This window comes from Rhinoraja longicauda, chromosome 10 (genome assembly GCF_053455715.1).
Source record: "Rhinoraja longicauda isolate Sanriku21f chromosome 10, sRhiLon1.1, whole genome shotgun sequence".
Classification (NCBI taxonomy): domain Eukaryota; kingdom Metazoa; phylum Chordata; class Chondrichthyes; order Rajiformes; family Arhynchobatidae; genus Rhinoraja; species Rhinoraja longicauda.
The window spans coordinates 14,216,585-14,242,543 of NC_135962.1; the positions used below are offsets into that span (position 1 = coordinate 14,216,585).

A 25,959-nucleotide genomic window follows, 5' to 3' on the forward strand; every position below is an offset into this window, starting at 1 on the left:
GCTGCCTGTCCTGCTGAGTTACTCCAGCTTTTTGTGTCTATCTTCGGTTTAAACCAGCGTCTACAGTTCCTGCCAACATAAAAACAGGCTCTTTGGCCCAAAATGGCCATGCCGATGATGATGCCAAGTTGAAATTAATCTCCTCTGCCTGCACGTGATCCATATCCCTCCATTCCCTGTATATCCATGTGCATCTCCATCATTGGCTCTATTGTATATGTTTCCACCACCAGACCTGACAGTGTGTTCCAAGCATCCACCAATCTCTCTGTAAAAAAAAAAACTTGCCCAGCATTGTGCAATCATCAGCATATATCCCCACATCTTACTATTGATGGAAGGAAGGTCATTGTTGAAGCAGATGAGACTGGTTGAGCATAGGATATTGTCCTATGGAAATCTTGTTGTCATGTCCTGATTGGGGCGTGGATAATTGACCTTGAACAGTCACAATTATCTTTCTTTTGTATGAGCTATGACTCTAAGCATTGGAATGCTTTGCCCTTTATGCCCGTTCATTTCAGTTTTCCAACTATGTAAGACATGCTTGTTATTTTTGCTTTATAACCTGCCCTTTATGATACATTGCTGCGTGACTCGCCCTTCATTTTCTCTTATGTTGCAGCATAGACAATAGACAATAGACAATAGGTGCAGGAGGAGGCCATTCAGCCCTTCGAGCCAGCACCGCCATTCAATGTGATCATGGCTGATCATTCCCAATCAGTACCCCGTTCCTGCCTTCTCCCCATACCCCCTGACTCCGCTATCATTAAGAGCTCTATCCAGCTCTCTCTTGAATGCATTCAGAGAATTGGCCTCCACTGCCTTCTGAGGCAGAGAATTCCACAGATTCACAACTCTCTGACTGAAAAAGTTTTTCCTCATCTCAGTTCTAAATGGCCTACCCCTTATTCTTAAACTGTAGCCCCTTGTTCTGGACTCCCCCAACATTGGGAACATGTTTCCTGCCTCTAACGTGTCCTACCCCTTAATAATCTTATACGTTTCGATAAGATCTCCTCTCATCCTTCTAAATTCCAGTGTATACAAGCCTAGTCGCTCCAGTCTTTCAACATATGAAAGTCCTGCCATTCCGGGAATTAACCTAGTAAACCTACGCTGCACGCGCTCAATAGCAAGAATATCCTTCCTCAAATTTGGAGATCAAAACTGCACACAGTATTCCAGGTGCGGTCTCACTTGGGCCCTGTACAACTGCAGAAGGACCTCTTTGCTCCTATACTCAACTCCTCTTGTTATGAAGGCCAACATTCCATTGGTTTTCTTCACTGCCTGCTGTACCTGCATGCTTCCTTTCAGTGACTGATGCACTAGGACACCCAGATCTCGTTGTACGTCCCCTGTTCCTAACTTGACACCATTCAGATAATACTCTGCCTTCCTATTCTTACCACCGAAGTGGATAACATCACACTTATCCACATTAAACTGCATCTGCCATGCACCCGCCCACTCACACAACCTGTCCAAGTCACCCTGCAAACTCATAGCATCTTCCTCACAGTTCACACTACCACCCAGCTTTGTATCATCTGCAAATTTGCTAATGGTACTTTTAATCCCTTCAATAGACAATAGACAATAGACAATAGGTGCAGGAGTAGGCCATTCAGCCCTTTGAGCCAGCACCGCCATTCAATGCGATCATGGCTGATCACTCTCAATCAGTACCCCGTTCCTGCCTTCTCCCCATACCCCCTCACTCCGCTATCCTTAAGAGCTCTATCCAGCTCTCTCTTGAAAGCATCCAACGAACTGGCCTCCACTGCCTTCTGAGGCAGAGAATTCCACACCTTCACCACTCTCTGACTGAAAAAGTTCTTCCTCATCTCCGTTCTAAATGGCCTACCCCTTATTCTTAAACTGTGGCCCCTTGTTCTGGACTCCCCCAACATTGGGAACATGTTTCCTGCCTCTAATGTGTCCAATCCCCTAATTATCTTATATGTTTCAATAAGATCCCCCCTCATCCTTCTAAATTCCAGTGTATACAAGCCTAATTGCTCCAGCCTTTCAACATATGACAGTCCCGCCATTCCGGGAATTAACCTAGTGAACCTACGCTGCACGCTTCATCCAAGTCATTAATGTATATTGTAAATAGCTGCGGTCCCAGCACCAAGCCTTGCGGTACTCCACTAATTACTGCCTGCCATTCTGAAAGGGACCCATTTATCCCCACTCTTTGCTTTCTGTCTGTCAACCAATTTTCTATCCATGTCAGTACCCTACCTCCAATACCATGTGCTCTAATTTTGCCCACTAATCTCCTATGTGGAACCTTGTCAAAGGCTTTCTGAAAGTCAAGGTACACCACATCCACCGGCTCTCCCCTGTCAATTTTCCTTTTTTACATCCTCAAAGAATTCCAGAAGATTAGTCAAGCATGATTTCCCCTTCGTAAATCCATGCTGACTCGGAACAATCCTGTTACTACTATTCAAATACTCCGCAATTTCGTCTTTTATAATGGACTCCAGCATCTTCCCCACCACTGATGTCAGACTAACTGGTCTATAATTTCCCGTTTTCTCTCTCCCTCCTTTCTTAAAAAGTGGGACAACATTAGCTACCCTCCAATCCACAGGAACTGATCCTGAATCTATAGAACATTGGAAAATGATCACCAATGCGTCCACAATTTCTAGAGCCACCTCCTTAAGTATTCTGGGATGCAGACCATCAGGCCCTGGGGATTTATCAGCCTTCAGTCCCATCAGTCTACCCAACATAAAGATGGCACAGTTGGGGTAGCATAGTGGTGCATCCATTAGCTACCTTGTAGCTACAGTGACCCAGGATTGACCATGATCTCTGGTGTGCCCTCAGTGTGCATTTTTAGTTTAGTTTAGAGATACAGCCCACCGAGTCCGCACCAACCAGTGATCCCCGCACATTAACATTATCCTACACAAACTAGGGGCCATTTACATTTATTCCAAGCCAATTAACCTACAAACCTGTACGTCTTTGGAGCGTGGTAGGAAACCGAAGATCTCGGAGAAAACCCACGCGGTCATGGGGAGAACGTACAAACTCTGTACAGACAGCACCCGGAGTCGGGATCGAACCGGGGTCTCCAGCGCTGTAAGGCAGCAACTCTACCGCTGTGCCACTGTGCTGCCCTTCCACTTCCTCTGACCCCATGTGTTTCCAGGTGCTCAGGTTGCCTCCCACATCCAAAGAACCTGCTGGAAGGGTATCTGGGCCCTGTAAATTGCCCCAATAGTGTCGGTGAGCGGTAGAATCTGGGGCATAGTTGATGAGAATGAGGGGAAAATAAAATAGGCAAATGTAGAATTAAAGTGAAAATTGGTGCTTGATAGTAAAAGTGGATTGATGGGCCAAAGGCCCTGTTTCTCTGCTGTATCTCTCTATGACTCTAACCCTGTAATCCCATCGCTGAAAGGAACAAAGAAACACATTGATATGTCTAATCTTCTCCAACCAGACCTCACATCTTCTTCAAGCCTAATGCTGTAATTTGCAATTTTGGCACTTAATTGATGTTCCCCAGGAAAAGCGCTGTGCCCAGGGACTTAGTAGTTAGTGGATATCCCAGTTCTGCTTCAATAGGGAGCAGAGAATGTTTCTCTGCGGAGGATGATGGGCTTTCAGGCTAAAGCAAAATATGGAAGCAATCATGATAGTGATTATAGACCCAGTCATTTCATTGGGCTGGTTTAGTTTAGTTTGGATAAACAGCGTGGAAGCAAGCCCTTTGTCCCACTGTGTCTGCGCCGACCAGCGATCCTCATACATGAGCACTAGGGACAACCTGTAGGAAGGAACTGCAGATGCTGGTTTACACCAAAGATAGACTGGGGATAGTGTTGGTGTGACTCAGTGGGTCATGCAGCATCTCTGGAGAAAAGGAATAGGTGACGTTTTTCTGAAGAAGGGTCTCGACCTGAAACGTCCCCTACTCCTCTTCTCCAGAGATGCTGCCTGACCCGCTGGGTTATTCCAGCATTTTGTGTCAACCTACAAACCTGTATGTCTTTGGAGTGTGGGAGGAAAGTGGAGCACCTGGGCTGGTAAATAGGTGTAGTCACTTTTGCTGCCTTAAAAGTGAACTCCTAAACTCACTGATCCAGTTCAGTTCACCTTGGGATGGTGCCAGGTGAATTTGATCTCCTGTTGTACAACGCAGAGGCTTAAAATAGAACCTAATTCAAAATTCACTTCAACGTCCTGGGTGACTCAACCTCGATTGTTTACAGATTTTCTAAAATTAGGAGGGATTCTGATAGAATAAATAATTATCAACTCTTTCAATATTCTGTAGGGTAAATAACTAGAGGACATGGGTTGATTCATCCAAGGAAAGGATGAAGAAATGATACTGCTATTTGCAAAAGAAGCAGGCAGGACACGCCAAACTTTTTCTTTACACTAACTGAAATCCTGGTGAAAGCTGTCCGGAACAGTGGTGCAGTAGTAGAATTGCTGCCTTGGAGCGCCTGAGACCCGGGTTTAGTCCTGACTATAGGTGCTCTCTGTATGGAGTTTTATGTTCTTCCTGTGACTGCATGGGATTTCTCTGGATGCTCTGTTTTCCTCCCACATTCCAAAGTCGTGCAGGTTAATTGGCTTCTATAAATTGCCCCTAAAGTGCAAGGATAGAACTTGTGTTCGGCGTGGCTGAAGGGCATGTTTCCATACTATCTCTAAACTAAACTAAACAATCTCAGCAATAAATTCCAAATGGGAACTGGATTGAATGATTGAAAGATACAGCATGGAGACAGACCCTTTGGCCCACCGAATCCTTGCCAACCGTCGATTACCCGTTCACAATAATTCTATGTTATTCATGGATATTTAAGGTTAAACATTTAAGTAGGAAAAATGGTTGGAGGCCCACAGGAAAAGAGCACACTGTTGAGCTAATTAGATAATGATTTCAAAGAACCAACATGACTCATTGGGGCTTAATGACACTTTCTATAGAAAGTGGAAAATCTTCGGTTAATTTTGCACTTTTAAACTTTTATTCATGTTTAGTTTAGTTTAGAAATGAGATACAGAGTGGAAGCAAGTCCTTCAGCCCACCGAGTCCACATCGACTAGTAATCCCTGCACATTAACACTATCCTACACTAGTGCCAATTTTTACATTTATAGCAAGCCAATTTACCTACAAACCTGTACGTCTTTGGAGTGTGTGAGAAAACCAAAGTTCTCGGAGAAAACCCACGCGGTCACAGTGAGAACATACGAACTCCGTACAGACAGCACCTGTAGCCAGGATCGAATCTGGGTCTCTGGCGCAGTAAGTGCTGTTAGGCAGCAACTCTACCGTTGCGCCATCAATGGCACCCATGAATATTTGGACAAATATTGTATGCATTGTTGTATTTGGACAAATTGAAATTGTACTGCTTTGTGCCCTGCTAATCTATGTTCTCTCAGTTTTTCCTTGGCTCCTGAATGTACTTCCCAATTCCTTGATTATAATTTTTCGAGGAGGGCAATGAATCCCACTTATACTTTTGCATTGTCCGGAGACAAAAGAGACGGCAGACGCAGGAATCTGAAACTGCTGGAAGAACTCTGGGGTCAAATGCTATCGGTGGAGGCAACAGTTGTGGATGGCCTACATTTCTGGCAGAGACCCTGCATCAGGCCTAGTCGATGCACCCAAACCATCCCCTCCCCAAGTGCTTTCCCCTGCAACCGCAGGAGATTTAACACCTATCCCTATACCTCCTCCCGCGCATCCATCCAGGGACCCCAGCAGTCCTTCCAGGTGAGACAAAGGTTCACGTGCATCTGATGTGGCCTCCTGTACATCGACGACACCAAACGTAGGCTTGGCAAACGTAGGTTTCGCCGAACAGTTGCGCACAGTCTGCCAAGGACTGTTGGATCTCCCGGCTGCTAACCACTTAAATTCCTCTTCCCATTCCCATACTGGCCTTTCTGTCCTGGGCCGCCTCCTTTGCCAGAGTGAGGCCACCTGCAAACTGGAGGGGCCACATCTCATATTCTGTTTGGGTAGCTTACAGCCCAGCGGTGTGAACATTGAATTCTTCAATTGTAGGTAACTACATAACCCTCCCTCGACCTTCTTCTCCCACATAATCCCCCCAACCTTCCCCCCCCCCCCCCACTGTCCTATGACCCACCTGGACTTGCACCTATTTCTCACCTCCCACTCCCTTCCACCTACATTCTTCTAGCTTCACAATTTGCAACTCTTTAATCCTTTTGTCTCACATTTCTGTCTTTTCATCAACCATCACCCTATCAAAAAACCCTCCACACCTCTATCAACCTATGTCCTGCCAGGCTTTGTCCTGCCCCTCTTTACCAGTTTGTTTTTCTCTACAATCAGTCTGAAGAAGGGTCCTGACCCAAAACATCACCAATTAATGGATTGTCTATTTTGGTGGTGGTCATTGATTATTAAATATCACCCAATATACTAGGATGCCTTCTAAAGAGTGCCAGGTGATCTGTTATATCCAGGATTTGTCCTCATTTATTATTTCATCCCATTGTTTCTGCCATTGCAACAATGTTAGTGTTGGCATGACCTTTGCACTTAATTCCTCCTGTGAGCCCATGATGGAAGCTTGGTGTGTTAACCCTGACCCTGGCCGATCTCTACAAAAGGCATTAAAATACCTTGCATCCGCTTCCGACTTGGCTCCTTCCTTCAGGCCCAATCCCGCTTCAAGCGTCAGTGGGTTAATTTGTTGAAACAAAGCTTCTTTCTACTAAGCCTCCCGAAATGTGTTTTCCTCTGAATTGAAAGAAGTCTGTGTGAAATAGATGTTGAATGAGCATTTTTCTTTGGGACAAACACAAGGGACATTCAGTCTTGCCCATCAGATGATAAGCAATGATGTCACCAGCGGCTGACACAACCTGTAACGCTTTAGAGACTTGTTAACATCAGTCGGACAAGTGCAATGCTTTTTTATCAGGCTGCTCGCTTGGGAAGGCAGCCGATTATTAGCCACTCCTTCTTGGCCTGAGAAATTTGGTGTTGGTCTTTGTTGAACCATTGATTGATACAATTGTGTAGCTGTAGCTTGCTGAGTCACGTCAGATAACTTTAAGATATTGGGGTCCCATAAGGGTAAGGACAGGCAATCTACTTCCTGGTTTTTACAATATCGGCTTGGCAGTTCCGTTGTCACCTTCACAGGTCCCAGTAATTCACAAACTGAGATGGTCAGATTTTTTGGATTATTAGTTCAAGCTGTCAACTCAAAGCTGCATGATCTTTGCCTCAGACTATCAAAGGTCCCGCACAGAACAATGAAATTCTTACTTGCAGCAGCACAACAGGATATGGGAACATAGTACTCTGTAAAGAATATAATGAATGAAAAAAATGTTCAGTATATTTTTATATATATAATATATATACAGATCATTTTTTTCATTGATTTTTTAATATATATATATATACATACATAAACACACATATAACACGTGTGTGTATATGTATATATACATGCAAAAAAACAAGCAATAATAGTGCAAAAAGACAAAATCAGTGCAATCCAAGTCTATTTAGTTTGGAGCTTATTTGGAGGTTGTACAGTAGCGTTTACTAGCATGGTGGCTGTGGCGAAGAAGCTGTCCCTGAACACAGACATTCGTTTTCAGGCTCCTGTACCTTTTTCCCAATGGCAGGAATGAAATGAGTGTGTGGCCAGGGTGGTGTGTGCCTCTGATGATGCTGGCTGCTTTTTTGAGGCAGCAACTCCTGGAAATCTCTTTGATGTTGGGGAAGTCAGAACCCATGATGAACTGGGCAGTGTTCACCACTTTTTGCAGTCTTCTTTGCTCCTGGATGTTAATTTGGCAGTGCTGGTGTTGCATTGCAGACAACCCCCAAGTCTGGCTCTATGTTTGCTGTTTAATCTGAGGAAGGGCATTAGTGTGTAATGGTTTCCCTCCTTCCATATCACTGAGTTCCCCTTCCAGGCGAGCAATGAAACAATAGATGGCTACAAAACTATTTGACCAGTCCGATTAAAATGCTGAAGGATGTCTCATTTAGTGTGACACCGTAAACTAGAAAGGTTCTAAGGTAGAGTGGCAGACAGTGTAAAGGTGGCTGTTCTCTCAACAGGAAATAAAATAGGGTGGTTGCAAATTGAGTTAATGTCTATGTCACAGGGCGGTCAAAAAGGCTTTTGACACATTGGTCTTCATCAGTCAGAATATTGAGTATAAAAGCTGGGAGGTCATGTTGCAGTTACATAAGATGTTGGTGAAGCCATGTTTAGGATATTGTGTTCAGTTTTGGTCACCATGTTATAGGAAAGATGTTGTCAAGCTGGAAAGAGTGCAGAGATTTACGAGGATGTTGCCAGGACTGGAGGGTCTGAGCCATAGGGAGAGGTTGAGTAGGCTTGGTCTTTAGTCCTGGAGTGTAGGCGGATGTGGGATGATCATATTCAGGTGTCCAAAATCATGAGGGAAACAGATTGGATAAATGCGCAGTCTTTTGCCCAGAGTAGGGGAATCAAAGGACATGGATTTAAGATGAGGGGGGGAAAGTTTTAAGAGGAACCTAGTTTTTTTACACAAAGGGTAGTGGGTGCTTGGAATGAACCGCCGGAGGCGATAGTTGAGGCAGGTACTATCGCAATGCTTAAGAAACATTTAGACAGGTGAATGGATAGGGCAGGTTTGGAGGGATATGGGACAAATGCAGGCAGGTGGGACTAGTGCAGATGGGGCATGTTGGTCAGTGTGGGCAAGTTGGGCCGAAGGGCCTGTTTCCACGTTGTATGTGGAACGTCCTATGACTCTTAGAATGAAAGGATGTACCTTTAGAAAGGAGATGAGGAGGAATTTCTTTCGGCAGATGGTAGTGAATCTGTGGAATTCCACTTCCACATCCACGTTGTATGGATTCCCAAAGTTGAATCGATGGTAAGGAAGGCAAATGCAAGGTTAGCATTCATTTGAGAGGACTAGAATATAAAAGCAGGGACATAATGCTGAGGCTTTATAAGCACTAGACCGCATTTGTAGTGTCGTGAGCAGTTGTGGCCCTCATATCAAAGGAGAGATGTGCTGGTAGATACAAAAAGCTGGAGTAACTCAACGGGACAGGCAGCATCTCTGGAGAGAAGGAATGGGTGCCGTTTCGGGTCGAGACCCTTCTTCAGAGAGATGTGCTGGCATTGGTGAGGGCCCAGAGGAGGTTTACGATCCTGGTGATGATGTGGTTAATGTATGATGAGCGTTCAACGGCTCTGGGCCTGCACTCCAGTTTAGAAGGATGAACGGGGGAACATTGAAACTTACCAAATTGTGAAAGGCCTGGAAAGAGTGGATGTGGAGAGGTTGTTTCCACTATTAGGACAGTCTAGGACCAGAAGGCACAGTCTTAGAATGAAAGGATGTACCTTTGGAAAGGAGATGAGGAATTTCTTTAGGCAGAGGGTGGTGAATCTGTGGAATTCTTTGCCACAGACGGCTGTGGAAACCAAGATATTGGGTATTTTTAAAGCGGAGATTGACAGGTTCTTGATGAGTAAGGGTGTCAAAGTTATGGGGAGAAGGCAGGAGAATGGGGTTTGGAGGGAAAAATAAATCAGCCATGATTGAGTAGCCTCGATGGCCTAATTGTGCTGTAACTTATGAACACTTGTGAGCATCCTTTTAGTCAATAGACAATAGACAATAGGTGCAGGAGTAGGCCATTCAGCCCTTCGAGCCAGGGACCCAGGCTCTGAAATTTCCCAAGTGAACACCTCTCTACGATATTTCTTAAAACCTCTTGAACTAATCATAATTTCTGCTGAAGTGGATCTTCAAATTTTGTTCAGTAACAAACCGGTGAAAGTGACTCAAGAGGATAATAGAGCATTAAGTCGCTATATCAATGTATGTTGTTTTATGATCCTTGCTTCAGGTCTTAGCCAGCTCAGTCGATAATGATGCTACAAAGAATCCTGGACATTTAAGATCCTGACCACACTCTCTTGTCTTGCTAACCTTGTTGCTTCTTTCCAAGATGGAGCAGTATTGATAAGTCAGCTGAAGGTGGTTAGCAGATGGTAATCAGTAGGAGGTATCTCTGCCCATGTTTACCTGAAGTGATGAAACCACAGGATTAGATGACGATATTGAGGGCTCCCTTGGACACTCGCTCCTGGCTTCACATCCCTGGGCTACCACCTCTGGTGCATCTGTCCTTCCAGTGGGAGAGGACATCCACGGGGATTTTGGCATGAAGATATGAATCTGTCCATATGACTTTGTTAAGTTGTTGATTAAACTTGTGATGGTTCAGTGGTCTCAGTAACATGTAGAGGCATAAGTGATAAGCACTGTGTAGGTTTGTCTGAATTGGCTGTGTCCTTACCTTTGACTAATCTGGTACCTCGACTGACATTGGATTGATTGTGTTTTATTTCTGTTTTTAGTACCTCCATCTTGTAGTCAGGTATTGAAGGCTGGTCGTTTTCCTTTCCTAAAGATTATTATTGAACTTGTTCATTTTTTTCTTACAACAACCAGGTGTTTTCATGGTCACTATTAGCGACGCTAGCTTTTTTGAAAACAGGATTATTTATTTCCCTTGGTGGGATCTGAACTCCTTCCCTGGATTATTAGTTCAAGGCGAGACACAAAGTAGCTCAGTGGGCCAGGCAGCATCTCTGAGGAAAATGGATTGGTGTCAATTTGGGTCGGGACCATTCTTCAGAGTGATTGCAGCAGGGAGCAGAGAAATAAAACTGGGAGAAAAGAAGGGTCCTGACCAGAAAAGGTCATCTCTCCATTTTCTCCAGAGAGACACAAAATGCTGGAGTACCTCAGCAGGTTAATCAGCATCTCTGGAGAAAAGGAATAGGTAATGTTTCGGGTTGAGACCCTTCTTCAGACTATATGAAGTATGAAGAAGAGTCTCGACCCGAAATGTCCCCTGCTCCTTTTCTCCAGAGATTGCTGCCTGACCTGCTGAGTTACTCCAGCATTTTGTGTCTATCTTTGGCATAAACTAGCACCTGCAGTTCTTTATTATTAGTTCAAGGCTATTAATTTTTACTCCAGAAACATAACCAGTATACTATAATGCTGAAAACAATTGTTAATGTCCAAAGTTGTTAAATTATATCTTGTTTAATCTTGGAAATATGTTGTTGTGCTTTGGAATATTACTTTCCCAGTGATGTACCTATGCAATTTAATCGATATATCTTTAAAAGTCAAGTAAGGATACCAAGCTCAGTTTGGCATCAAAATTGATGATCAAAGTTTGATGACCAAATTTCCGTCAATAACTCATTTATAATATTTAAACCTGCATTGTGCAATTAACATGGTACTCGCTCCCCAGTATCTATCATGCTGTACCTTTAAGGACTGTGAAAGGGATGAGAATGAGTTGACTTTTTTTTAAAGTGAAACTAATATTATCTTGGAGATGGATTTTTACTGTTCATGAGTGTGCTTAATGTATGGTCATTTCCTGTTCTATTTTGTGTGGCTTGTCGTTGACTGATTACCTCCTGCATATGGATGATGTCTTTAGTGCTATGTGGTCTTCATGGACATGCCCATTATGGTCTCTCTAATCAATATTTAATCTCCCAGAAGGGCAGAAATGTTCCAATGATGCTGTAAATTATATTCAATCTTTGTTTTGTCAGGGCTCCCCTCCCCCTCCCACTTCATTACTTCACTCAGATGCTCCATTTCATTGATTATACGACCACAGACATGTTAATAATCAATTAAAAGCAGCCGTGGAATCATCAAGAGATAATGTTGGCTCCAACTGACAAGTCTACTGTTTATGCCACTCTTTGATGGCCCTCTTGTGGAAATATATTGATTATGATGGGATATGATCTTGGAGTTTTTGTCACGTAGTTTTATTTCTTCTGGCCCCTCATCTAATCTCCGCAAATGGTTGCTTTGTGAAGCTCCCCCTACCCAATCTAATCATGAAATGAACATTTTAGCTCATTCACTTAGATATACAGCATGGGAACAGGCCCTTCAGCCCACCGATTCCACACTAGTTCTATGTTATCCCACTTTCGCAGCCTACACACGAGGGGCAATTTCCAGAGGCCAATTGACCAACAACCCCATACGACTTGGAGATGTGGGAGGAAAATGGAGCATCTGAAGGAAACCTACGTGGTCTCGGGGAGAACGTGCAAACTCCACACAGAGTGGTCGTGATGGAACCCAGGTCTCTGGTGCTGTGAGGCAGAGGCTCTACCAGCTGTGCCAGCGTGCCACACAGTTCAGCTTCCAGCCTGAAACATCTAGACCATGTTCTCCAAAGATGCTGCCTGATCTGCTGTTCCTCCAGCACGTTGTGTCCTTCAGAAATTCCCGATCCAAGTGAGCAATTCAGTCACAGAATGAAAATGGTATGGGCTAATATTTAGTTCCAACGTGTTCATGGAGAAGGCATGCTTTGTGATGCATTTATTCCGTGCACTGTAAACTGGTTAGTCGACACACGAAACAGCACAAAGTACTTGCGGTGAAAGGTCAGGTTGTTTGAGCTGTTTACATAACCGACAATTCACAACCGTCAAGGGTGTTTATGTTGGAGAGGTTGGCCTAGAGATGAGTCATGGCCCTGAATGGAGCCAATCGCCAGGAATCGCTATGTGACTGATCTTATCTATTGGTGTGTATATAAAGATATAGAGAGAACACATTTGGGTAGTCCCCAGGTAAATTCTCCTCATTGCACTGCTTAATATATTATAAATTAACACAGTGCCAGAAAACATCTTCCACCTCAGGGCAAGATAACCCAGTAGGACACAACTGCCTTCCGTTTCTGGTGCGGTTATGCAGCAACTCTACTGACGCTCATCTGGACAGCCAGGGGGGCTATGTGAGGATGCTGTTCATTGACTTTAGTTCAGCATTCAACACAATAATCCCCAGCAGACTGGTTGAGAAGCTGCTGGAACTGGGGCTTAGCACCCCTCTGTGTGCCTGGGTCCTGGACTTTCTCACTGCCAGGCCCCAAGTGGTCAGGATGGGGGAACACACATCTAGCTCCCTCACCCTGAACATAGGACCTCCCCAGGGCTGCGTCCTTAGCCCCCTACTGTACTCCCTGTACACACATGACTGTGGGGTCAGGTTCAGCTCAAACTCCATCATCAAGTTTGCTGATGACACTGTGGTGGTGGGCCGGATCTCCAACAACGATGAGAAGGCCTACCGGGAGGAGGTGGCTGATCTGGCACTCTGGTGTCAGGACAATAGCCTCCTCTTGAATGTCACTAAAACAAAGGAGCTGATTGTGGACTTCAGAAAGGCTAAACATCCAAGGACGTACACGCCACTGGAGATAAATGGGTCTATTGTGGATAGGGTGAGCAGTTTTAAATACTTGGGAGTCCGCATCGCAGAGGATCTGACGTGGGCAACGCACATTGCCGCACTGGTGGGTAAGGCTAAGCAGCACCTTTACCACCTTAGACAACTGAGGAAATTCAGAGTGTCTCTGAGGATCCTTCATTGCTTCTACTCTGGGGCTGTAGAGAGCATCCTGTCCGGCAACATTACAGTCTGGTTTGGGAACAGCTCTGCCCAGGACAGGATGGCCCTGCAGAGAGTAGTGCGTTCGGCAGAACGCACCATGGGAACTACACTCGTCCCCCTGCAGGACCTATACATCAGGAGGTGCAGATCCAGAGCAAGCAAGATCATGAGGGACCCCTGCCACCCCAGTAACGGACTGTTCCAGATGCTACGATCAGGCAAACGCCTCCGCTGTCACGCTGTGAAAACGGAGAGGATGAGACGGAGCTTCTTCCCACAGGCCATCAGGACTGTCAACTTTTATAACCCCAGAGACTAAATTTTTGTCGACACTAATAGTAACTTATTAACTTTATTTATATGCTGTAACTGTAATTCTTTTTGTGCACAACCCGCAGGCATTGCCACTTTCATTTCACTGCACATCGTGTATGTGTATGTGACAAATAAATTTGACTTGACTTGACTTGACTTTTCCTCTGTAGATAGAGGAATGGGCGATGCTTCGGGACGAGATTCGTTCATTCCATTCCTTCTCTCCAGAGATGCTGCCTGTCCCGCTGAGTTACTCCAGCATTTTGTGCCAATCTTTGATTTAAACCAGCAGCTGCAGTTCTTTCCCACCCATTTTGGCTGCACCTCAGTACAGCCCTCTGGACCCTTTCTAGTGCAATCACATCCTTAATATACACCAGGTTTGAGAATTATAAACCTGTTGAACATCAGTGTTGGTCTTAATGTAACGCCCGTTCCTGGGTCTGTTCTGTCACTTTCAATAACCATTTATTTTCTTTCTGAAGGAGGAAGAAATCCCAGAACTGGAGATTGATATTGATGAACTGCTAGAAATCTCAGATGAAGACCAACGCTCCAAACTCCAGGTAAATGCTCAATGCCGGTCGATGACGACTTTTAAGTTTTGTTTCGAAATACAGAGCGTAAAAAGGCCCTTTGGTCTACCGAGTCCGGACCGACAAGCGATCCCCGCACATTAGCACTATCCTACACGCTAGGGACAATTTACAATTTTACCAAAGCCAATTAACCTACAAATCTGTACGTCTTTGGAGTGTGGGAGGAAACCGGAGCACCCGGAGAAAACCCATGCAGGTCATGGGGCGAAGATACAAACGGCGTACAGACAGCACCCGTAGTCAGGATCGAACCTGGTTCTCTGGCGCTGTAAGGCAGCAACTCTACCACTGTGTCACCGTGCCGATGTTGATGAAAGTGGTGGTGGGAAAATGGAGACTTTTACTGGGGGGAGCACTGGGCTGGGCCGTCAGTTGTGCAAACAAAATGGGATGGTCACCTGATTGGAACTGATGGAATTGCTCTGCTGGGTGCCAGCATAGACCTGATGGGTCGAGTAATGTCCTTCTGTAATTTTATAAGTAACACCTTGAGATTTAGACTGCTGATACGCACCGTTCCATTTCCACCAACACTGTCCCTGCGGAAAGCTTCCCCTGCTCCGAGCTCAGACCAGCGATGCCTGGTCATTGTTCCCGAGCCCCTACGTTCCTCATCTTTCAAATGCTGAGCAGGGCGATTTTCAGCACGTTCTTGAATTTTTCTCACTGTTCCCAGTACCTTATTAAGAGCACATTTAAATTACATACGCAGCTTCCACAATAGTGAGTTTAGTCTCCCCATCAAAGGGGCACTTGAAAGATTGAAACCATTTGGAGCCTGACAGTATCTGTTCGGGCACTGGGAGAGAGGACTTTCTCAATTTTCAGACAATCTCCAAACTCCTGCAGATATCTGCGTACTTCTAATCATTTCAGCTACAATACCAATGGGGGCGGTGGCACAGTGATGGAGTTGCTGCCTTCCAGCGCCAGAGGCCCAGGTTCGATCCTGACTAAGGGCGCTGTCTGTACGGAGTTTGTACGTTCTCCCCTTTAATGCCTGGGTTTTCCCTGGGTGCTCTGGTTTCATCCCACACTCCAAAGACGTACAGGTTTATGGGTTAATTGGCTTGGTAACATGGTAATTCTCCCTGTTGTGTAGGACAGTGCTAATGTACGGGGATCACTGGTCGGCGCTGAGTCAGTGGGCCGAAGGGCCAGTGTCTGCGGTGTATCTCTCAAGCTAAACTGAACAAAACAATTTTGTAGCCTGACAGTATATAGACGGGCACTGAAAGAGGAATTTTCATAGAGTCTTGATGCTCCTGCAATATCTGCACACTGCGAAACATTTTGGCCAACACCAGATGTTTCTAGCAGCCCCATGCACAATGCAGCCTTTGGAGACATCATTTGGCGTTTATGTGAATACACAGTTCCTCAAGAGCACGTGTTTACTGGCACTCAGTTGCTCCTGTAAAGTGTCAGTCTTATCAGGGTTGCATCTTCCTTGTCTGTACCTTCCCGTACCACAAAGTAAGGGGATGGAGCTTTCTGTCCTGGGCAAACTCCATTGGCAGAGCCAGGCCACACACAAACTGGAGGGAACAGCACATCTAATTCTGCTTGGATAGCTGACAACCCATCCCAATGAACGTTTTGAATTCTCCAATTTCGGTAACTTCAAAACCCTCCCATTCTTCCCCCTCCCTCCCTCCTCTGTGCCCCACCTGGACTCGCACCTATTCCTCCCTTCCACCTGCATTCCTTTCTCCATCCTCACAGTTCACAACTCTTCAATCCTCATGTTGCACACTTTCTATCTCTGGCCTTTGTCTACCATGTGCCTATTTAAAAAAACCCTCACCCTCATCAACCTATTACCTGCCAGGCTTTGTCCTGCTCCTCCTCCCCTCCAGCTCTCTCTCTGCCCCCCCCCCCCTTCCCCAACAAGCAGTCTGAAGGGGGGGTCTGGACCCGAAACATTAACTTAATTACTTCAGTACTTTGTCTTTTTCTCTCTAATTGTCTCTCTAATGATTGTCTTGACTGGACTCAGATACTTGGAACTATGCATCTTCCTTAAAAAAGACTGTGTAGGTAATCGATAAGCCAATAAGCTGTTTTAGTTCTCAGCTATTGAACGAACACAACAACAGTCCTGACCTGGCCAATCCAATGTGCTCGAAACCAGGTCTATGTGTAATTGTGCAAAATAAATACACCATATTTTATCACATTTACTTTGCCTCATTATTCAATTCTCATGCTGTCCTGCACACGAGGTAAAGGCCTTTCAATTGATACTTTAATGGTGGCTGGCAGGTTGGTTGGCACATTCAGTTTGATATCTGTGAAGGGGAAATGGACCATAGGGAACATCAGAACCATGACACAAAACTAGGCCAGGTATTTTAACGTCGCTTTGCTGATGTTTCTAGCCTGAATTCAGAGTCTTCCCTTTTCATTCCAGGAGATGCTACACGAATGCTGTAAGCCCACAGATGTAAGTGAAACCTTCCGCTCGGTAACGTGCCTCTCAAACACTGCGATCTCCATTTGCAGGAACAGTGTGGGGGTGGGTTAGTCTGGGACGTTCGCTGGGTCCACAGCGAGGCCATTCAGCCCCTCAGACCTGCTTCACTGTGTAATAACTGATCACAACTGATCTTTTAATTGGAGTCATCGAGTCCCACAATGTGGAAACGGGCCCTTCGGCCCAACTTACCCACACCAAGCAACTTGTCCCATCTACACTAGTCCCACCTGCCTGCGTTTCACCCTTATTCCCCTAAACCTGTCCTATCCATGAACCTGTCTAAATGTTTCTTAAACGTTGCAAAAGCTTTCCTGAACTAACATCATATACCGGGATTCCTTTAATGTTGATTTCTAACCTTAATATCCTCAATTACTGAATTTTTCATAGCCTTCAAGTGGCAAATTCGAAAAATGTTGGTGAAAATATTTCATCTCATTTGTCCTTAACGTCTCTTACCTGTCAAGCCCGACAAGGATTTTGATCGTTTCAATAAGATTGCCCCTCAGTCATTTGAATCTAGTCACTATGAGCCAAATCACTTCATTTGGGGTGAGTGGGATTGAGCTTATCTATCAGTAATAGGTGTACAGGTGATCGATGGTTGGCGTGGACTTGGTGGGCCGAAGGGCCTGTTTCCATGCTGTATCTCTAAACCTAAACTAGTTTATTGTCATGTGTACCGAGGTACAGTGAAAAGCTTTTTGGTGCATGCTATCCAGTCACTAAAGTCCAGCAAACTAAAACTACCTCCCGTGTGGTAGAAAGGTGGGGATTATAGTAGTGGTCTCACTGTACTTTGCTGTTGAGATCAGAACTTGGATGAGCAAATCCGAGAGACATAGAATTAAAAAAATCAAGGAGATAAGGTGAAACTTGTGACCCTCAAAGAGCTCAGTCCTGGCCAGTCATTGTCATTCAGCAGAGAAGTAGCCCCTCCGTCCCACCAGATACATGCCCACCATCAAGCACTCTCCTACTTTAAGCTCATTTGATTCTCCCCAAATTTCCATCAATCCCCCCCCCTCTCCCCAAGATTTAAGACTTATTTGTACACAAGGGGCAATTTAGAGTGTCGAATTTATCAACCAACCTTGGGATGTGGGAGGAATCCGGAGCACAGGGGAGAAACTCATCTGGTCACAGGAAGAACGTGCAAACTCCACGCAGACAGCACCCGAGGGCATGAGTGAACCCGAGTTGTGAGGCAGCGGCTCCATTTGCTGCACTGCCTTGTGTTATGCACCAAAAGCATAATGGCCGTGGAGAAGGTTTAAGCAATAATCCCTGGGTGGAGCGGTTAGGGAAGGCAGGAACGACAACAGGGTTACGGCTCATCTCTAGAGAGGGAGGGAAGATTAGTTGGTGGTAAACTACATTGACCACACTAAGTTACTCCTATTGTAGGTGAGTGGGACATCTTTGAATAGGAGAGTTGATGGGAACAGAGAAAAGAGATTATGGCACAATGAGTGTAAATGGGTGGTTGGTAGTCAGTGTGGATGGTGGGCCACAGGACTTGGTTCAATGCTGTATCTCTCGATGACTCTATAGATTTCTGTTGCACACAAATCCTAAACACAACCAGAAAAAAATGGGGAAAAGCAGTACGAATTGAGGTGAAATGTGTGTATCTCAAACATGTGTAGGAAGGAACTGCAGCTGCTGGTTTAAACCAAAGAGACACCAAAAGCTGGAGTAACTCAGTGAGACAGGCAGCATCTCTGAAGAGAAGGAATGGGGGACGTTTCAGGTCGAGACCCTTCTTCAGACCCGAAGAAGGGTCTCAACCCGAAATATCACCCATTCTTTATCTCAAGCATGCCCATAATACACTCAATAGTTGTTGATGTGAATAGAATTGGCTTTTTTTAGGGGATGCTAGAAAAATAAGGATTAGGAATAGAAAGTAGGGTGAGATGAAGTATACATCGTGAAGCAACAGCATGCTGAGGCCAATCGTTTGTTTATCTGTTGTAAATTTGTTCAAACGTAAAATGGAAGGTTCCACATTCACAGCCCATCCAGTGTGAATCCAAAATGGCACAAGACTGCCCCCTGGAGGTAACCTGTCACTGCATTAAAATGCAATCATCGCACAAAATTCAGTGCCTCAACAAAAATCTGTGTGTAGGTGTACTATTGTAGAATTTTAAGATAAAACAAACAAAACTTGCAAACCCATCTGATTTCCTTAAAGCAGATGATCCTCTTGCAGATGATCCCATAAACATTCTACCATTCTCCTTTTCATCCTGGGTAATTATGTCAAAGGTCAACAGTCCCATTTAAATTAATTAGGGATTATCCTTTCAGTTGTTCCTGGGTTTGGACCAGAAGACTCAGAATGTAAGTGTGGTGGTTGTGTTAAACAAATAATTACCTTTCTGCAGGACCTTCTTACAAAATTCAATTTATAAAGAGGAGAACATTAAGGCCCCTTCATCAATTCACTTTAATATGCTGACATAACCGCAGATGCTGGTTTAACAAAAAAGACAGTGCTGGAGTATCTCAGCGGGTCGAGGAGCACCTCTGGAGAACATGGATAGGCAATGTTTTGGGTTGGGATGCCTGCAGTTCCTTGTTTCTATATTTTACTGCTCCACTGAAATATCTCAGCAAGGTATACCTACCCTGAAGAAGTTCTCCTCTCTCTGACGGGAGTTCATCGAGGTCCCCTCTCACAGTGATTCCTGCTGTTCTCTCCTGTTCTTCGACCGTGTGCTGATTTGGAGTCTGAAGAAGGGCAGTACAGTGGCACAGCGGTGCAGTTGCTGCCTTACAGCGCCGGAGACCCAGGTTCGATCCTGACTAAAGTGCTGCCTGTACGGAGTTTGTACCTTCTCCCTGTGACCATGTGGGGTTTCCTCCGGGTATAGACTATAAAATGCTGGAGTAACTCAGCGGGTCAGGCAGCATCGCTGGAGTAAAGGAATGGGTGACGTTTTGGATCGAGACCCTTCTTCAGACTGAGTCAGGGCCCCTGGTGCATCCACGTTCTCTAGAGACGTTGGCTGACCTGCTGGGTCACTCCAGCACTTTGTGTCGTTTTTTTCTCTTTAAAATGCTTGTGAAACATTGTTGAAATCTCCATCCTCCTTTTATCCTCAGCTTCCACGGACTCCTGCATGCCCCAAACACCCCATGCTTCAGGAAAGGAAAGGCTGATCCCTCTTCCGTTTCTTTCTTTCTCCATTCTTTGATCTAGGATTTTATCAATGAGCTGCTGATTAGAATAAAGGGCCTTCGGAAAATGTCCGTCTCGCAGAAGAAGTGACGACGCGGAGGTCAAGCACGGAGGAAACAGGATTGCAACAGCGGAGGCGAGTGTGTGGTCAGACACGCCCTGCTCCAATCTGTCACGCAAATGACACCCTTTTTTTGGTCAAAAGAAAAGAAAGAGGACCAAACTGTAGGACCAAAATCTCTGAAGCATCTTGTGCTGGGGAACTGAAGTCCACATATTTGTAAAAACAAACACTGGAAAACGAGCAAAACATGTCTGTGGCTATTTATGACTTTTTTTTGTTAAAGTGTTAATAAATGATGACGTTTAAGTGTAACTACTGTTGGCTGCCGTTCAAAAAATGTGTACTTTGAACCATTTGGTATTCAATGCCTTTCAAAGCTGCACACACAACCTCAGCTGCTCCAGGGACTTCGACCCACAGACCGGCGGCAGGGTGGCGCAGCGGTAGAGTTGCCGCCTTACGGCACCAGAGACCCGGGTTCGACCCTGACCATGGGTGCTGAACAGCAAACAATTTCTGTTAGGTCTATGTAGGGCCTCACTCACAGTACAAGTGGAATCACGTGCCATATTGCCATATTGGGAGAATAACAAACAGTTGGAAAGTGACAAAGAAGGTTTACGAGAATGGTACAAGGCCAAGAGGTTCCAATGATCAGAAAACAGCGAAGAGCCACAGTGGAAGGATACTCGAACAGAGTACAAACCAAGACATGGTGCAGTTGGACTGAGTGCCTCTACTGTAAATGGGTGACAGAATCTGGGGGAGATAAGTGATAGGAGCAGAATTAGGCCATTCAGCCCATTGAGTCTACTCCACCATTCAATCATGGCCATCATGGAGGGAGAGCTAGGAGTTAGCTCTCCCTCCTAACTCCATTCTCCTGCCTTCTCCCCATAACCCCATAGATGATAGGATTGTGGTGAGATGTGTGCAGGTACAGCAGGCAGTGAAGAAAGCCAATGGCATGTTGGCCTTCATGACAAGAGGAGTTGAGTATAGAAGCAAAGAGGTCCTTCTGCAGTTGTACAGGGCCCTAGTGAGACCACACTTGGAGTACTGTGTGCAGCTTTGGTCTCCAAATTTGAGGAAGGACATTCTTGCTATTGAGGGCGTGCAGCGTAGGTTCACTAGGTTAATTCCCGGAATGGCGTTGAAAGACTGGAGCGACTGGGCATGTATACACTGGAATTTAGAAGGATGAGAGGGGATCTTATTGAAACATATAAGATTATTAAGGGATTGGACACGCGAGAGGCAGGAAACATGTTCCCGATGTTGGGGGAGTTCAGAACCAGGGGCCACAGTTTAAGGCCATTTAGAACAGAGATGAGGAAAAACGTTTTCACTCAGAGAGTTGTAAATCTGTGGAATTCTCTGCCTCAGAAGGCAGTGGAGGACAATTCTCTGAATGCTTTCAAGAGAGAGTTAGATAGAGCTCTTAATGATAGTAGAGTCAGGGGGTAAGGGGAGAGGGCAGGAACGGGGTACTGATTATGAATGATCAGCCATGATCACATTGAATGGCGGTGCTGGCTCGAAGGGCCGAATGGCCTACTCCTACACCTATTGTCTATTGAGAAGGGGAGACAAGGAAAATTAGTGCGGCAGTAGCCTTGTTCTAAGAGCAGACAGTGACTTGATGATCCGAACAACTTTTTTTATGTTGTAAGAAAATATTATTCCATCTTTTCAATATTGAGTCCAACAGCCTGTTGCCAGCATGCTGTTTTGATTGATTGAAATATACAGCGTGGAAACAGGCCCTTCGCCAGGTCCACACTGAACATCGATCATTTCTTGATTAGAACGGGTGTCAAGGGTTAAGGGGAGAAGGCAGGAAAATGGGATTAGGAGGCAGAGATCAGCCTTGATTGAATGGCAGAGTAGACTCGATGGGCTGAATGGCCCAATTCTACTCCTATGACTTATGAACTTGTGAACACATGTTTGCACTAGTTATATGTTTTGAGGCGGGTACTATAATAGTGTTTAAAAGACATTTGGACAAGTAGGAAAAAAAAGAAAGGTTTTGAGGGATATGGGCCAAATGTAGGCAGATAGGATGAGTGTCAATGGGCATTTTGGTCGGCATTGGCAAATCAGGTTGAAAAGCCTATTCCCATGATCTATGACTATCCCACTTTAGCACACACTCAGAGTAATTTACAGAAACCAATTAAAGTACAAACCCATGCATTTTTGGCACGTGGGGGAAAAACACAGAGCACCCGGAGGAATATCACGCAGTCACAGGGAGAACATGCAAACTCTACACAAACAGCACCCGATTTTAGGTGGTGGCGTTGTGAGGCAGCAGCTCCACCAGCAGCAGTTTTGGCGAAACAGGGGTTTCATAAGTAAAATTGTAATGTAGCAATTCTAAAAAAAACTGGCAAATATGTCCAATTTTACTATCTGTCAGCAGAAAATGTCTGATTTGAACGCAGGACAAAGCAAAGTATGGTAGCACTGCAGAAAATAACTCACTCCATTTTAGCAATGGCCAACAAGCTACAAGAATTTCCCTTGTTAATACTGTCAGGTGAAATACTGTAGACTTTAAAAAATAGGCATGTGTTGCGTGGGTGAAGGAAAGCTTTCTACTTCCAAATATAGATGGTCTGCTCAGTTAAATGGAAGACTGGTAGGTGGATTTAAATCTAGTAATAGGACCAAAAGGCTGGATAGAGCAGATTTGGAGAGGATGTTTCCACTAGTGGGAGAGTCTAGGACTAGAGATCATAGCCTCAGAATTAAAGTACGTTTCTTTTAGGAAGGAGATGAGGAGGAATTTCATTAATCAGAGGGTGACGAATCTGTGGAATTCTTTGCCACAGAAACCTGTGGAGGCCAGGTTAGTGGATATTTTTAAGGCAGACATAGATAGATTCTTAATTAGCAGGTGTCTGAGGTTATGGGGACAAGGCAGGAGAATGGGGTTAGGAGAGAGAGATAGATCAGCCATAATTGAATAGCAGAGTAGACTTGATGGGCCGAATGGCCTAATTTTGCTCCTATCACTTATGATCTAATGAAGTGTGTAGTTTGCTTGTGGGGAGTGTAATGGTAATTTATGATAAATTGTAGATTATTGCTTGGTTTGGGCAATGGAGAGACTTTGTAGTGTGCACCCATGGATTACTTAAAACAACTAGATGGTTAAGAAGGTGCAAGGGAAACTTTCCTTTATTAGGTAAGACACAGAATATAAGAGAAAGGTGGTTATTCTAGAACTGTACAAACATTTGTTAAGCCATAGCTCAAATACAACATGCAGTTCCGGTCAACACATTGTATGAAAGGAGGGTGGTGGAGAGAAAGCGGAGGGCGGAAGAACTCAGGGCAGAGAGAAGATTTACAAAAGGGTTACCAGGACTGGGAAATGTTAGCAATGGGAAAATACCGGATGTCAGGGAGTTAACCCTGTTTTCTTACCCGAGGGAGAAAAAAGTAATTAGAGGAAAGATGAGACAATATGTGACTGAAACTCACTGCCTCTAAGGGCAGCAGACACAGAAGCCGTGATTACATTTAAACAGTGCATAGTTTTTTTCTGGATGTGGATCGGATGCTGGAAGATGAGATTAGGTTGGGTGGTCTGAATACCAGAACAGACACTTGGGCTAAATGATCTCATTATGTGTCGCAAACATTCCATTATTCTATCCGAGAAACACCGCAGCAAGTCGGCCAAGGCTGAAGTTTTCAGTGGATCATTAGGCCGAGGCCATGGGCTGATGGGCTTGAGAGACAACCCAGTGCAAATCTGGAGACAGACGACACGTGGGGAGGTGGGGAAGGGACCGAAGACGATCAGGAAATACGATGGCTTATAAATCCTGGCGGGCAATTTTCTGTTCCTTGCAAAGCAGATCATCATACGTTGGACAAAGTCAGTTCAGCTTTCAGTGGAGACAGAAACAGCTGCAATGCTGTGAATTTCTGCACAACGCTGTTTTCAATATTAAAGGAGTTATCTTAGTAAGAATTTTAACATCTTTAAAGAGGCCTGCTGTAATGACAACGTTTTATTTAACACAATGTCCACTAGTTTATTGGGCAGTGGTTTGGTACAGTCTTCTCAATGTGAGTACACCTGCCCTTTAAACTACCTCACATATAGCAGAGGAACCCACAGCTCTAACTATAAGGTGCGACAACAATGCCTCCACACCAGCGGAGCTTAAAATATAGCTAGGAATATTCAGCGGGTCAGGCAGCATCTGAGGTGAGAGACACTTCCTAACCTGACGAACAATTCCAGCGTTTTTTTAAAGTTTTTTAATTTCAGATTTCCAGCATCTGCATTTTTTTGTTTTTGATTTCTATACAGCTGGGGAGTAAGGGGGAGAGATGGGGGGGGGGGGGGGGGGGGAGAAAGGAGAGGCAATGCACCTTTGAATGTGATCCTAATACTCCCCGCCACCCTTCTGTTCACCCAACACAAAAAAATGTGGACTCGACACCATCACTGCGCCAGCAAGAAAAAGCATCAAGGCAAGTGAAGGTAGATGGTGAGATGCAATCTGTCTGCCAGCGTGGCAGATTCAGCCCCTGCTCTCCATGTGGGAAGTGTCTGAGCAACCAGGCGTGACTGAAACCAGTCGGTAGCCTTGTGTAAACTACACACACTGACCCACAGCCCAGTGTTCAGCGGGGAGATATTCCCAAAGAGCTAGCACTCTAACGGTTATTGGCTTCAACAATACGAGGGGGATCACTGCACTCCGTCCGCACTGCAACAACCTTGCTTCCTCCCACTAGACTCCAGGACCTGCCTAAATAATTTTCTTTACCTCAGCCACAACACCATTTTGTACATTCATAACAGGGCTTACAATCCAGAGGACACTACCTGCTCAATTTCGGAAAGGCTGGAACAATGATCAACCACAAAATGAACCTGACTTTCAGCGCGAGTCCGTACCTACGATCCCAGTGGCTAAACTACAGCAGTGAATACTGGAGCTGGGGGAACAAAGTGTGGGAGGCCTCGTTTCTCCCCCGTGGAAACACGACGGACTTGTTCCTTCATTCCCAGCGTGCGACGTGCTCCTCTCCTGGAAGCACAAGAGATTCACTGGTTATAGTCACTGGCTGTAAGACAACAGACCGTAACCCGCCTGGACTCAGCAGGGAGAGAGCAGGAGCTCAGTGGATGCCGTGAGATATCTTACATTCCGCTCAGTGGACAGCACGTGGCGGCCTCTCCGCAGAGAAGATCAGCCACGCGCTGTCCACGGGGGATTTCCAGGACCGCTGGGCACCGCGGAGGGTGGAATGCATCCTTGACAAGGATTGTAATATAGTTGTATTTCATTATATAAGTATATTGGTTTGGATAATTGGGTGATTTTGTATTATGGTGGTGGTTTTGTTTTGTATTGTACATATCTTTTTGGTAAATAATTGATTTAAATTATTTTTGGTTAAAAAAAAAGAGGAGGCTGGGTCCCCCTTTTCCGGGGTCACGTCCGCGCCCGGGTGGTACTAGAGGGACGAAGCACTGTCCATGGGCGCCCTGGTGGATTTACGGGACTGCTGGGCAAGGCGGGGGTGGAACACATCCTTGACAAGGATGTGACATAGTTGTTTAGGAGTATAACATTTAAGAATATTTGTTTAAATAATTGGGTGATTTTGTCTTATGGTTTGGTATTGTTTTGTATTGTATATATTATTGCAATAAGTGATTAAATTAATTTTTGTTAAAGAAAAGACAAATTTTAAAAAGGCAGCTCCGTTGCCACTGGCAGCCTCAGCAGGTCTATTTAACCCA

At 45.0% G+C, this 25,959-nt stretch overlaps 2 protein-coding genes across 4 annotated transcripts in view; one reads left to right on the forward strand and one right to left on the reverse strand.

The window, feature by feature from the left end:
- ppp1r14d (protein phosphatase 1 regulatory inhibitor subunit 14D) overlaps positions 1-20,489 on the forward strand; it is a 47,943-nt gene extending 27,454 nt beyond the window's left edge. Inside the window, exons 2-4 of one of the 3 annotated variants that reach the window (XM_078407116.1) lie at positions 14,331-14,411; positions 16,858-16,890; positions 20,038-20,170. In XM_078407116.1, coding sequence (XP_078263242.1) covers positions 14,331-14,411; positions 16,858-16,890; positions 20,038-20,094 — 171 coding nt within the window. In that variant the 3' untranslated portion in view covers positions 20,095-20,170. Of the gene's footprint in view, positions 1-14,330; positions 14,412-16,857; positions 16,891-20,037 lie in introns of all 3 variants that reach the window. The other 2 variants (XM_078407115.1, XM_078407117.1) reach the window with 2 other exon arrangements.
- Positions 20,490-23,239: 2,750 nt separating this feature from the next.
- The window catches only part of LOC144597218 (C-type lectin domain family 18 member A-like), a 60,684-nt gene continuing 57,964 nt past the window's right edge, over positions 23,240-25,959 (reverse strand). The window contains exon 12 of the mRNA XM_078406234.1: positions 23,240-25,240. Coding sequence (XP_078262360.1) covers positions 25,212-25,240 — 29 coding nt within the window. The 3' untranslated portion in view covers positions 23,240-25,211. The remainder of the gene's footprint in view (positions 25,241-25,959) is intronic.